Source organism: Aquarana catesbeiana, linkage group LG01, assembly GCF_042186555.1.
Source record: "Aquarana catesbeiana isolate 2022-GZ linkage group LG01, ASM4218655v1, whole genome shotgun sequence".
NCBI lineage: Eukaryota > Metazoa > Chordata > Amphibia > Anura > Ranidae > Aquarana > Aquarana catesbeiana.
Genome location: NC_133324.1, coordinates 528,007,984 through 528,021,246, shown reverse-complemented (window position 1 = coordinate 528,021,246; position 13,263 = coordinate 528,007,984). Strand labels below are relative to the sequence as shown.

The 13,263-nt window shown below is 46.4% G+C and overlaps 1 protein-coding gene across 1 annotated transcript in view; it reads right to left on the bottom strand.

The window, feature by feature from the left end:
• Nucleotides 1-13,263, bottom strand: part of CACTIN (cactin, spliceosome C complex subunit) — a 491,157-nt gene that overhangs the window by 305,266 nt on the left and 172,628 nt on the right. Inside the window, exons 5-6 of the mRNA XM_073594704.1 lie at nucleotides 6,093-6,255; nucleotides 5,898-6,012 (exon numbers count right to left, since the gene is read on the bottom strand). Coding sequence (XP_073450805.1) covers nucleotides 5,898-6,012; nucleotides 6,093-6,255 — 278 coding nt within the window. The remainder of the gene's footprint in view (nucleotides 1-5,897; nucleotides 6,013-6,092; nucleotides 6,256-13,263) is intronic.

The window sequence follows — 13,263 nt, the reverse complement described above, 5'->3', positions numbered from 1 at the left end:
ACTTACCCCTGAAACATTTCAAGTCTCTGGAGTCCCTTCTCAAGCCCTTTGTGTGGGGAACTAACAGACACAAACTGGCATGGCAAACTCTTAAGAACCCAACTGACCTTGGTGGCACAGCTCTCCCTGACTTTAACCTATATTACATCGCATTACAATTGTCACAGCTATTCCACATAGATAAAACGCTCCTATGTCCAAAATGGGCACAACACACCAAGGATTCGATATACGCAATTGCATCGGGTTAGGGTGGGTCGGAACCAGGGGAAAACAGACAAACCATGCTATACCACTATAGGAAAATATGGGAATTAGCCGCTTCCAAACTTGAAATCCCACAATTCAATGACTACGCGCCGATTTGGCACAACAAGAACCTTCCCGAATTCAACAAAATTCATGACAAAAGTATATGGTCCAGGCAGGGAATATTCTGCCTGCATCACATACTAAAAGATGGGCACCTTAAAACTTTCAATTCACTTAAAGAAGAATTCACAATTCAAAATCGAATGTTCTTTAGATTTCTACAACTCCGCCATGCGACACAATCACAGTTTTCTGACTCTGTCCCAAACCCTACACCCAATGTCATTATGGCAGTAATTAAGAACACGGATCCCCACAAACTGATTTCAGCATTTTACAACATGCTCTCAACCCCCATCTCTACTAAAATAGCATACGACCTGAAACCCAGATGGGAAAGAGAGGTGGGACCAATAGGGGATGAGGAGTGGGAGGAGGCGCTGGAGTCTTGTAAGGCCGTATCCCCCAAACTATCGGATCGACTGTCGCAACTCTACATTCTACACAGGGCATACCTCACACCCCTTAGAGTGGCAAGATACAAACGCACCCAATCTACCACATGCCTGATGTGTGGAAGAGAGACAGGCACTTTCTTCCACTTGATCTGGACATGTCCCAAGATTCAAGGCTTGTGGAAACAAATTGTGACATTCCTACATGATACAATGGGTTCACCCCTAGCATTAGACCCAAAACAATGCCTTTTTGGCATAATACCAGATACAATTGATAAGTATACAAAAATATTTCTTCATGAGACGCTGTTCGCAGGAAGAAAAATCATAGCTAAAAAATGGATGAGACAAACGCCTCCCAAAATATCAGAATGGAAAATAGAAGTGAATAATACCCTGCTGTATAAGAAATGCATATATATCTCAACAGAGGCTGCCCCAACAAATACAACAAGATATGGGATCGCTCCAGGAAGCTGATACATGTGTCTAATAAAACCAAATTAGCTTGAAATTAATAATTGAACACACGCCTCAATATGTAGTCTCTACGTACTAAATGTATGCTGTACTTGTAGAATATACTCACAGGATGGAAAAAATGTGCCAGATATCTTTTAATTACAGACTGTATAACACTCAATGTATCTGTTACGAAGTTTATATGTAAAAGCAAACATAACATGTATGCACCAGTTGATTAATAAAAACCTTTGTTCAACGTAAAAAAAAAAAAATACATGCTGCGTTTTGTAAGCTGCGGCTGGGAAACATAACAGTGCTAGGACACAAGAGATGTGCCCAATTGGGGGGCTTGTGTCAGAGTTGCTGGTTGTCAGGCAACCAGCTGGGTAAGCCGATCCGCTGCCAGGTGCCGACGGTCTTTGGCTTTGTTTGAAATGCAACCTGCCCAGCCAGCTAATCCGCTCCACTGAGCATGCACGGCCGGCCGGTCGTAGTCGGGAAACAAGAGACACTAGACAGCAAGGGCCATAGCCATGAAAACCAATGACGTTGGCGTGCCCATCCACTGTATGTCTCAATTCATCAAGCTGCTACACGGAGAGTGGGGAGGGAGGGAAAAGGCGTGCAGATGTGAAAAGCAGAACTTAGAAAAAGGAGAAAAACAAAAGAAAGAATAGAAACCTACATCTATAGTGCACTATTAATTGCAGGGAGAAAAGAGATAAGGCAAGTAGAAAAAAAAGAGAGTGAAAGAAAGATAAAAAAAAGAGGGAAAGGAAACTAAATGTAGCGGTATTGCAACCAAACACTTACATTAACACAGATGGGTGGCATTTACACAGGCTTTCCAGCCAGAAAGAGGGGAGAGAGCTGGCTGTCATTTTTGTATGGTCTTTTTCACCCCCGCTCCTTCTTCCTGTTTTCAATGAGTAATGTAATGTGAGCTGACACACACAGAGCTGTGCATTCAGCAGCCTCACTTGTGCCCCTATTGGCCGTAAAAAAGAAAACCAATTCAAGGCACAGTTACAACAGCCAATGGGAGAGACTGTACTGAACTGCAGGGAGAGCTGCAATGGATTCCATTTGGGCTGGAACACCCCACCCCCCCATCACTGTCTATTATTAGTGTCCACCTGTGTTATAAGAGGAGTCCTTTTAATTCTCCCATTTAGAGGAGTGTATGTCTCCCATGGTTCAGAGAAGCAGGATCTTCCATTCTATGGATAGCGTAGGACCCACCGATATTGGAGTATTTTGACGTAGTAGTGGGCTTAGCACTGTATGGCCATATGGTGTAACTAAATCCCCATATATTCTGAATATGCTCAGGTGTTTTTAAATAGCCTTGCAGGAGTTAAATGTCATTTTTGTATGTGTGTGCTGTAATCTTTTTTTCTGTCTGGTCTTATGGCTGCACCACCTTTTATGCATTTTTTAGGGTGTGCCCCCCAAATCTTTGTTTTTCTGCAATGGATTCTGGGACGTGCAGTTTCCACACAAAATAGGCCTCGTAGACTGGTATACAGGGAGAAATCCAAATCCCAGCAGGCTTTGCTGACAGGAAAGTAAATTTTGTGTCCTGAGGAAAAGTCAGTCGATGAGGGAGTGAGACACAGACATGATCTGAGGGGCTACCGAGGGGATCCAACCAGCCACAGTTCCAGAGGTTGATGTTTTGACCCTGCCATGGTTCCAGGAGTCAAACGGCGAAGGACATCCAGCCTGAGAGGGATCCCGGCTATATCTCCAGGTGTTCCTGAGGGGGGTGGGGGGGCGATCCGGCTACAAGGTGGCTAGTTGGGTTTTTCAGGGAACTGGTTGCCTGATCCTTTGGTCCCAGGACGGGTGAGCGGGTGTTTTCCCATCCTTAAAGACACGGTAGTTAGGCAACACTGCCTCACCAGTGCATCAACTTTACATGTTTATAACTCTATAAATATGCATAGATGACCAGGTAGTGACCTTGCAAACCTGAGACACTGAGGCAGGACAGGAGGCACTAATCACCCTGGTGGAGTTTGCCATAACAGGGAAGGGAGGAGCCTGACCCTTAATGATGTACGCCTGATCAATCGGCTGCTGAATCCATTGGGAAATAGTGGCAGAGGAGGACACCAGACCTTTTCTTGAGCTCACCGTGAGCACAAAAAGAGAATCTGATCTCTGGAAGGAGGCTGTAGTTAATAGGTACACATGAACCACCCAAATCACATACAAGGAGAGCAACGCAACCTCTTTACATAGACTAACTACATGGCGTAAACCATTTCCCATTCAGGTGATGTCCCGGGGGAGAATACAGGAATAATGTTACTTTTGCCGTACCTGTGTGCAAACAGGTGTCAACAAAGCGGCAAGTCAGGACTCTAAGCTAGATTTTATTATGCTTTATTGTCTCAACTCCTATATTAAGGCTCGATTCACACAGGGGCAACACGACTTCAAACACGACTTCAACGCGACTTTGCAACACGACTTCAACGCGACTTCAACGCGACTTGTGGATCCGACTTTGCCCTGCGACATGTGTCCGACTTTCAATGAACGGGGATCCGACTTGGATCCCCGCCACTGTGTTTGGTATGAATCTTTAGGGGGAACTCTGCGCCAAATTTTAAATAAAAAACCGGCATGGGTTCCCCCTCCAGGAGCATACCAGGCCCTTGGGTCTGGTATGGACCTTGAGGGGAACCCCCTACGCCGAAAAAACGGCGTGGGGGGTCCCCCCCAATCCATACCAGACCCTTATCCGAGCACGCAGCCCGGCCGGACAGGAATGGGAGTGGGGACGAGCGAGCGCCCCCCCACCCCCCACCTGAACCGTACCAGGCCGCATGCCCTCAACATGGGGGGTTGGTGCCTTGGGGGAGGGGGCGCGTTGCGGGCCCCCCCCCCCCCCCCCCCCAAAGCACCTTGTCCCCATGTTGATGAGGACAAGGGCCTCTTCCCGACAACCCTGGCCGTTGGTTGTCGGGGTCTGCGGGCGGAGGGCTTATCAGAATCCGGGAGCCCCCTTTAATAAGGGGGCCCCCAGATCCCGGCCCCCCACCCTATGTGAATGAGTATGGGGTACATCGTACCCCTACCCATTCACCTAGGGAAAAAGTGTCAATTTAAAAAAAAACACTACATAGATTTTTAAAGTATTTTATTAGACAGCTCCGGGGGTCTTCTTCCGACTTCGGGGGTCTCTCCGGTTCTTCTCCACGCTCTCCGGATCTTCCTCCGGGCTCCTCCGCTCTCTTCTGCCGCTCTTTTGCTAAAGCGGAGGAGCCCGGTCTTCCGTCTTCTGCCCTCTCCTCTTCTTCTGATGTTGGCACGACGCTCTCTCCGGCTAGAATGCTCTCTGTGAGCTCTGCTCTGACTTATATAGGCGGTGACCCCGCCCCCTTATGCCGTCACAGTCCCTGGGCATGCTGGGACTATGACTGCATAAGGGGGCGTGGTCATTGGGTGATGACCACGCCCCCTAAAGGGTCACAGTCCCAGCATGCCCAGGGACTGTGACGGCATAAGGGGGCGTGGTCACCACCTATATAAGTCAGAGCGGAGCGCTCAGAGTGCATTCCAGCCCCAGAGAGCGTCGTGTCAACATCAGGAGAAGAGGGCAGAAGATTGAAGACCGGGCTCCTCCGCTATAGCAAAAGAGCGGCAAAAGAGCAGAAAATAGCGGAGGAGCCCGTCAGAAGACCCAGAGAGCGCGGAGAAGAACCGGAGAGACCCCAAAGTCGGAAGAAGACCCCCGGAGCTGTCTAATAAATTACTTTAAAAATCTGTGTAGTGTTTTTTTTTTAAATTGACACTTTCCCTAGGTGAATGGGTAGGGGTTCGATGTACCCCATACTCATTCACATAGGGTGGGGGGCCGGGATCTGGGGGCCCTCTTATTAAAGGGGGCTCCCGGATTCCGATAAGCCCACAGACCCCGACAACCAACGGCCAGGGTTGTCGGGAAGAGGCCCTTGTCCTCATCAACATGGGGACAAGGTGCTTTGGGGTGGGGGGGCCGCAGCGCGCCCCCCTTCCCCAAGGCACCAACCCCCCCATATTGAGGGCATGCGGCCTGGTACGGTTCAGGATGGGGGGGGCGCTGGCTCGTCCCCCACCCCCATTCCTGTCCGGCCGGGCTGCGTGCTCGGATAAGGGTCTGGTATGGATTGGGGGACCCCCCACGCCGCTTTTTCGGCGTAGGGGGTTCCCCTCAAGGTCCATACCAGACCCAAGGGCCTGGTATGCTCTTGGAGGGGGAACCCATGCCGGATTTTTATTTAAAATTTGGCGCGGAGTTCCCCCTCAAGATCATCTGAGCACAAGTCGCATGCCGATGTCGGATCATGCGAGACGGCGATCCGACTTCAATGATAGTCAATAGGCTGAAGTCGGATCAAAGTCGGATCAAAGTAGTACAGGGAGTACGCTCTGAAGTCGGAGCGACTTCAGTAGTGTCTATTAAGACGCTCCCATTCACTTAAATGTGAATCTCTTTCTGGGGCGACTTGAGGGCGTACAAGTCGGATCCCAAGTCGTCCCAGTGTGAACCGACCCTAACACTTTTGTATACATTTCAAATATAAACAAAAAAAAAAACACAAACAAAAAAAAGCTGTATACACAAAAAGACCATACTGTGGAATATAAAACACTATTTTTGCAGCTCACCAGGGCCTTTCCCAAAAGATTCCAGCTTTCGTAGTTTAGAGATTTCATCCTCTGTGATAATGGTCATATCTTTCCAAAAATCCACATTTTTTCCCTGCTCTAACTCCATGTAGATCTGGAAAACAATGGTAAAAGGAGCAGTTTTTATAGATAACTATACAAAAAAATAAACATATTACCAAGAAAAGTACTTACTCTGATATCTTCTAGTAAGTCTTCAAGATCAGACACAGTAAGTCCAGTCAGGAAAGTGTATGGCTCATGCATTTCAACAGCTAAATCATCATCTTCTGCACTTATGTACTTTGCCAGGAGATCAATAGGCTTAGCACGACCATCCCGAATGCGTATTTTGGATCTATGGTATTGTTAAATAGAAAAGGTAAAAAAAAAAAACTTTCAAAATCCAGAATTTTAAATTGCCACATGTGAATACAACTTGATTGGGATATATCATTAAGTAATTCAGGCACTGATATTCTCCAGCCAGTATAGTGACTGACTTTAAGACTATGTTCACACTGGGGCCGCCAAGCATTAGCGCTAAAGGGCTGCTCGTTTTAGGGGTGCTTTTTGACCGCTAACAGGGTTTTTTAACCACCGCTAGCGGCTGAAGAAGGGGTTAAAAGCACCCGTGTTGCGGCGCTTCCGAAGCACTTTTCAGGTGCTTTGGAAGCGCTGCCCAGCTGGTCCAACTTAAAAAAAAAAAATTTCAGGAACGCACAGAAAAATCAAGGGTCTTAAATACTTACTTGCAGCCTTTTTAGTTGGCAATGTTTTACGGATTTGCATTCTGTCTCTGAACTTGCTAGGGAATTTGAACTCCAAAAAACATGAAATCCTTAGCACAGCCCCCTCCGTCCTTGGATAGCCTTCTCACTTCTAGGGAGTTTCTAATTGCTGTCTTTGCTGGCCCAGCTTTTCCGCTTCTCCCCTCCCTTTCCTTCATAACATGTCATGTCAAAATGCGATAATGTGTCACTTAAGTTAAAGCTCTGAGTCTGATGGAGCTGTTGACAACACATCCAAGATAGTGGCACCCAGCAGTAGTCTCAGTTCATTCCACACTCCTGCAACCCATTTTCAGTTGACAGAGCTGAGAGGCTGAGCCAGCCGCTTCCATCCTCTCTACAGCCCAGCACTCCAGCCCGAAGGCCAAGTGACTGATTGGCGGAGTTTGATCACTCAGTTCTTGGTTGAAGGGCTCTTCACACAGACGTTGAAAATAGGAGGTTGGGTCATGTTTTTAATGCTTCCCAAATGCCTATCAATGCCACAAAAAATTGTTAAAATAGGGAGCAGATAGAGGTTTCACACTGCAGCATTACTTTGTGTTTCAGTGAGGCAAAAATAATGCTGCCTGCAGAGTTTGGCAGGCATTTAGGCTTTGCAACTGCCTCCGTTCACCTCTATTGAAACGTACCACAACCACACCGTAGACACACTGTAAACGTGTCTATGGCATTTACAGTACATTTACGCGGGCGGGGGGGTTGCAAAGCGTCAAAAGTGATTAATTCCCATTTTAGCCTGGGAAAAACAAAAAAACAAAAACACCACCCAGGGGGTTTGAGAAGAGTTGTCTGACGCAACATGAACATACAACACATCCTAAATGCTCATTAATGCTATAGGTGCGTTAATGTGCTTTAAGGCTGCCTTAAAATTTAACTCAAGTGTAAAAGAGCCCTTAGAGCTGGAGAGGGACTGATGCTGCATCCACCTAGGTGAGTATACTTTTTTTTTCCTACCTAAACCTGAATGTCTCTTTTTAATGCACATAAATTGTTATGGGAGGAATGTTGTTAAAATTGTCTGGTGAAGGGTCTGTTTAAAAAGAAAAACAAAAAAGGGCATTTGTGAGGACAACCCTTTTAGTGTGGCATAACATCAGGGAAAAATATTGTTTTCTGACCTTCTCGCCACATGCATCCCAGTGGGGTAATCCCATCCTCTTCCACCAGCGCAGTATCCCAGATCTGCAGTGGTGGGCAGTCAATTGAGTAGTCGGCCTGAAGCATATGGTGTCAGACGGGAGACTGATAGGATTCTCTGGCCTCAAGGCCAAATGTAATCTTGCCATTACAACGTTCTTTAGGTATTTGCATTTGAGACATGTAGTCCAAGCGCATTTCCCCACTCCTCTTACCTTGCAGTCTGACACCACTAAGCAGTGGCTCACCTAGAGAGTGAGTTGGGGAAGCCATTATCCTATTTGTACCTTAGACTCCCCCCTGGTTTATGCCACCAACTCGAATTGTATCTATCAGATGGAACAGTGGTGGCTGAACTTAATAGGTTGTGTGACTCAACGCCTTGATTTGGAACCCAAAATACTCCTGTTGGGTATCTTGGATGGGGTAGACTTCGATAGGTTGTCATGTTAATTTGTTTGCTACTTTCTATACGCGCAGATATTTTTTTTAAAGCGGAGGTCACCTCACCCTCCCACTCTGACTTTATGACATGCTGCTATTGATAATGTTTTACCTATGTATCAGTTACTCCTCCATCCCTTATTCCCTTACCCCCTTTCACCGTCCCAATCTTCTGCAGTTTTGAGAGTGTGCTGATGTCAACTCACAATCCTTCATGCGGATCGTCTCTTCCGTTCTTGTGTAAAACAAAAGGAAAGAGCACATATCCACCCTAGTGTGATTCAGCTTTAATTAAAACACAATAAAACCACTTCAACTGTTACACTCACATTTTAACAGAAGATGGATTCCTCACATGAAACGTTAAGTAGCCACTCTCATTCAGAACTGTAAGGTCCCAGTAGGGAAGGAAGACCGTGAGCACTCAGGTGGTTACTCAGCCGTAACAGACACAGCGCATGAAACTTAGTGCGCATGCGCCCAAGTCCAGCTGGTACCGTGCTCCGTCCACACAAAAATCGGCACGGGAGGAGAGCTAACGTCAATAAATTGCCATGGCGATGCGTTTCAGAGGCGGGGTCTCCTTTATCTAGTCACGTCCACTCCAGGCAACTTACCATTTATATAGAGGAAGATATGTATCACGGCACCTTTTCCCTTGCGGATGCGCACACAACTTTTGAAAGTCTGCATAAACCATGGCACGATATGCCTTTATAAATTCATTTTTGGCATGGTGAGAATAAAATGCAGACTTCAGGTGAAAGCCCATATGGATCCTGTGACAGAACAGTCCCACACTCCGCTTGAATGCTTCCGCCAGTATACGGTTTCCTCCAGTCTGAACATAGATTTCATATATTATAGCCGCATATTGCAACCAAGAACTAGACGGGACTAGCTCAGCTGCAAAACTTGAACTTTTTTTGAACAAACACACAGGATATATACCCCACCGGAGAACAGTACACTCCTGATCATATACCCCAACAATACAAACTGTAACCAGAAACATAATTAACATGCGCAAATTAACTAGTCACTTAAACCAGCCTAGGTGATTAAATGTCCACTCAGACAAAAATGTGATTAATCAGATATCCCCACTTCAGATCAGACTTGCTAGCACCGAGCTCACAAAGTACACTATACATTATCATAAGTCCAACATCCCCACAGTAGTTTGCTAGCAGACAATAGGTGAGTTAATTAGCACAATTAACAATGCTTAAAAGACAGGTGGCTTGAGTTGATGACATCACTATCTGCTTTGAGTCTCAGCAGTCACTATTGGTTTTGAGGCAGCTAGGCCCTATACAGAGCCCCCGGGCCTAGAGTCCCAGAGTCTGTGTGTCTTGGGGAGACATGGACTTAAATCCAAAGTACCATTACTCCAAGGGTCCCCCAGGCATACAACTCACAGAGTAGTGTTCCCTTAAAAGCCAGGGCCCATAGTCAGTAGGCAAGAGGCTAGCCTGCAGTCCCCTCCAAAAGCCTCTGTCTTGGGTGAATCTGTCACAGAACCCCTCCTCGAATATAAGCTAGAATTACAAAAGTTGGTTAATGATGCATATGATAGTGGGGTTATTGATAAAGCAGAAAAACAGTTTTTTATCAACCATTATTTCAAAATAACCCATTTTTATTATATTCCCAAAGTCCATAAGAACCCACTTTGTTCACCCGGGAGACCCATAGTAGCCAGTATGAACAGTATAACTAGAAAGCCATCTCAAAATGTGGATTTATTTCTTCAGCCTATTGTAACATCTACATGCATATATTAGAGACTTCCATCATGTATTGGAGAACCTACAGTGAGAGAAAAAGTATTTGATCCCCTGCTGATTTTGTACGTTTGCCCACTGACAAAGAAATGATCAGTCTACGATTTTAATGGTAGGTTTATTTTAACAGTGAAACACAGAACAAAATCTCCAGGAAAAAGGCATTTCAAAAAAGTTATAAATTGATTTGCATTTTAATGAGTGAAAAAATTAGTATTTGACCCATTTGTAAAACATGACTTAGTACTTGGCAAAACTCTTGCAGGCAATTACAGAGCTCAGACATTTCTTGTAGCTGGCCACTAGGTTTGCACACATCTCATCTATTTTTGTTGCTATTCTGTCTCTCACTTAAAATAAAACTACCATTAAAGGGGTGGTAAACCCTCAAGGTTTTTTTACCTTCATGCATTCTATGCATGAAGGTAAAAAAACCTTCTGTAGTGCAGCAGCCCCCCAGGGCCAGCCTTTTACTTACCTGAACCCGATCCTTCCAGCGTCGGGGACGAGCACAGCAGCTCCAGCCACTGTCTTGGGTCCTCATTGGATAGATTGAAAGCAGCAGGAGCCATTGGCTGTCAATCAAATCCAGTGACACGGGAATCGGGGGGGGGGGCAAGCCCTGCTGTCTGTGTCAATGCAAGCAGGACTTGGGAGCATGCCCGCACAAGTGCCCCCATGGAAAGTGGCTCTCTGTGGGGGCACTCGAGAAGAGGAGGAGCCAGGAGTGCTGCTGAGGGACCCCAGAAGAGGAGGACTGGGGCCGCTCTGTGCAAAACCCTTGCACAGAGGAGAGAAAAAAAAAAAAAAACCCTTTACAACCCCTTTAAAATTATAGACTGATCATTTGTCAGTGGGCAAACGTACAAAATCAGCAGGGGATCAAAAACTTCTTTCCCTCACTATACAATATTTTAGGTGGGAGTTCTGAATGTTGGCTACATCCAGAGCCGCTAAACGCACTTCTCGTTCCGCCCTGGTGATTAACAGAAACCACCACCATGGCATTGTCAGACAATCCATACAAGCCGAGCCGAGATTCAATCTGTCCAAGTGATCCAAGCACAGCCTGATCGCCTAAAGTTCCAAGACACTGATCGGTAGTCTAGATTCAACAACCCTGAGCGCAGTCCAGGACACCTCCCGACCTGGACAGACTGGCATCCGTGGTGACCACTGTTCAATATAAGGGGAGAAGAGATTTACCATGCTGAAGAGCCAAGCCACCAGACCAGGGACCCCCTGGTTTCCTGGCTCAGCCAAATCTGGTTGTCCAGAGACACTTGTCCCATTTAACCAGGATCTCTCTTTGAAGGGACCTCGTATGAAACAAACGGAAACAGAACCGCCTCGAAGGTAGATACCATCAGGCCCAGCACCCGCATGCAAGTCTGGAGGGAGGACCAGCTGCTGGACAGCAGTAGATGAATCGCAGCATGCAACTGCTGGAGTTTGTCCAGAGGGAGGAACGCCCTGGCTAGAGCCGAATCCAGAGTCAGACCCAGATAATCCAATTTCCTGGATGGAACCAGAGCAGACTTCTGGTAGTTTAGAAGCCAATCAACCTCCTTCAGGATCTGTATCATGATCTCCACGTCATCCAACAAGGCAGAAGAGGACTCCGCTCACAAGAGGAGGTCATCCAGGTAGCCCAGTACCACAATCCCCCTCTGATGTAGCAATGCCAGAACCGGGGTCAACACTTTCCTGAAGACCCAGGCAGCAGAAGCGAGACCAAAGGGTAAAGCCACAAACTGATAGTGCTCTCTCCCACGGCAGCACCCCCCACAGCATCCAGGGGGAGAGGGGAGACATTTACTCACCATACCTCGGAACCAGGCATGCACCGCTCCAGACAGAACCCCTCCCCACTGAAATGGGGGGCTGTCGGCCAGAGGAACGCTGCGACTCAGGCCAGGACCTGGTCGTATGTGACCTAGCAAGGCGTTAAACTCGCAGACGAGCCCCTGTCCAATGGGGCTAGGTAGCGGCTGACCCAGCATGGAGCTCTGGTCTGTGCGCACTCACTGGCCACACTATGGGGACCACTGGATCTAGCTATCCAGCCCGTCGCTCAGTCCGGCAGTTGAATGCAGATAACACAGGAAAAAAACATTTAAAAAGAAAAAAATTGCCAGGACCAAAGATCCTGGCAGGAACTAGGTCCTTACTCCTGACTAGGCAGAAAAAAAAACTGGAGGCCTATAGCAGAGAGGGCAATGTATACCACCTAGGACTGCCCATAGGCGTAGCCAAGGCTTTTTTATGCCTAGTGTCCTACTCCAGTAGGGGGCGATAACACCTATGGTTCAAATATGGAGCACTGTGTCCATCAACAAACGAAAGAGAAAAAGTATTTGATCCCCTGCTGATTTTGTATGTTTGCCCACTGACAAAGAAATGATCAGTCTATAATTTTAATGGTAGGTTTATTTTAATTGTGAGAGACAGAACAAAAATATCCAGAAAAACGCATTTCAAAAAAGTTATAGATCGATTTGAATTTTAATGAGTGAAATAAGTATTCGATTCCCTATCAAACAGCAAGATTTCTGGCTCTGAGGTGTCTTCTATGCAGGTAACGAGCTGAGATTAGGAGCACTCTTAAAAGGAGTTACCTGTATAAAAGACACCTTTCCGCAGAAGCAATCAATCAGATTCCAAGGCCCTTGCCAAGCAGCTTGGTGAGAGGATGAGAACAGTTGGTGAGATTATTTGCAAATGGAAGAAACAGAAAATAACTGTCAATCTCCCTTGGTTTGGGGCTTCATGCTAGATCTCACCTCGTGGAGTTTTCAATGATCATGAGAACGGTGAGGAATCAGCCCAGAACTACACAGGAGAATCTTGGCAATAATCTCAAGACAGCAGGGACCATAGTCACCAAGAAAACAATTAGTAACACAATACGCCATGAAGGACTGAAATCCTGCAGCGCCTGTAAGGTCCCCCTGCTCAAGAAAGCACATGCACAGGCCCGTCTGAAGTTTGCTAATGAACATCTGAATGATTCAGAGAAGAACTGGGTGAAAGTGTTGTGAGACCAAAATCAAGCTCTCAACTTGCCGTGTTTGGAGGAGGAGGAATGCCACCAAGTATTAAGTCATGTTTTGCGAAAGGGTTAAATACTTATTTCTTTTCTTTTTTTTTATTGTTTATTTATGACATTTTTATAGAACAAACAATATAGTAAGAAAAAAG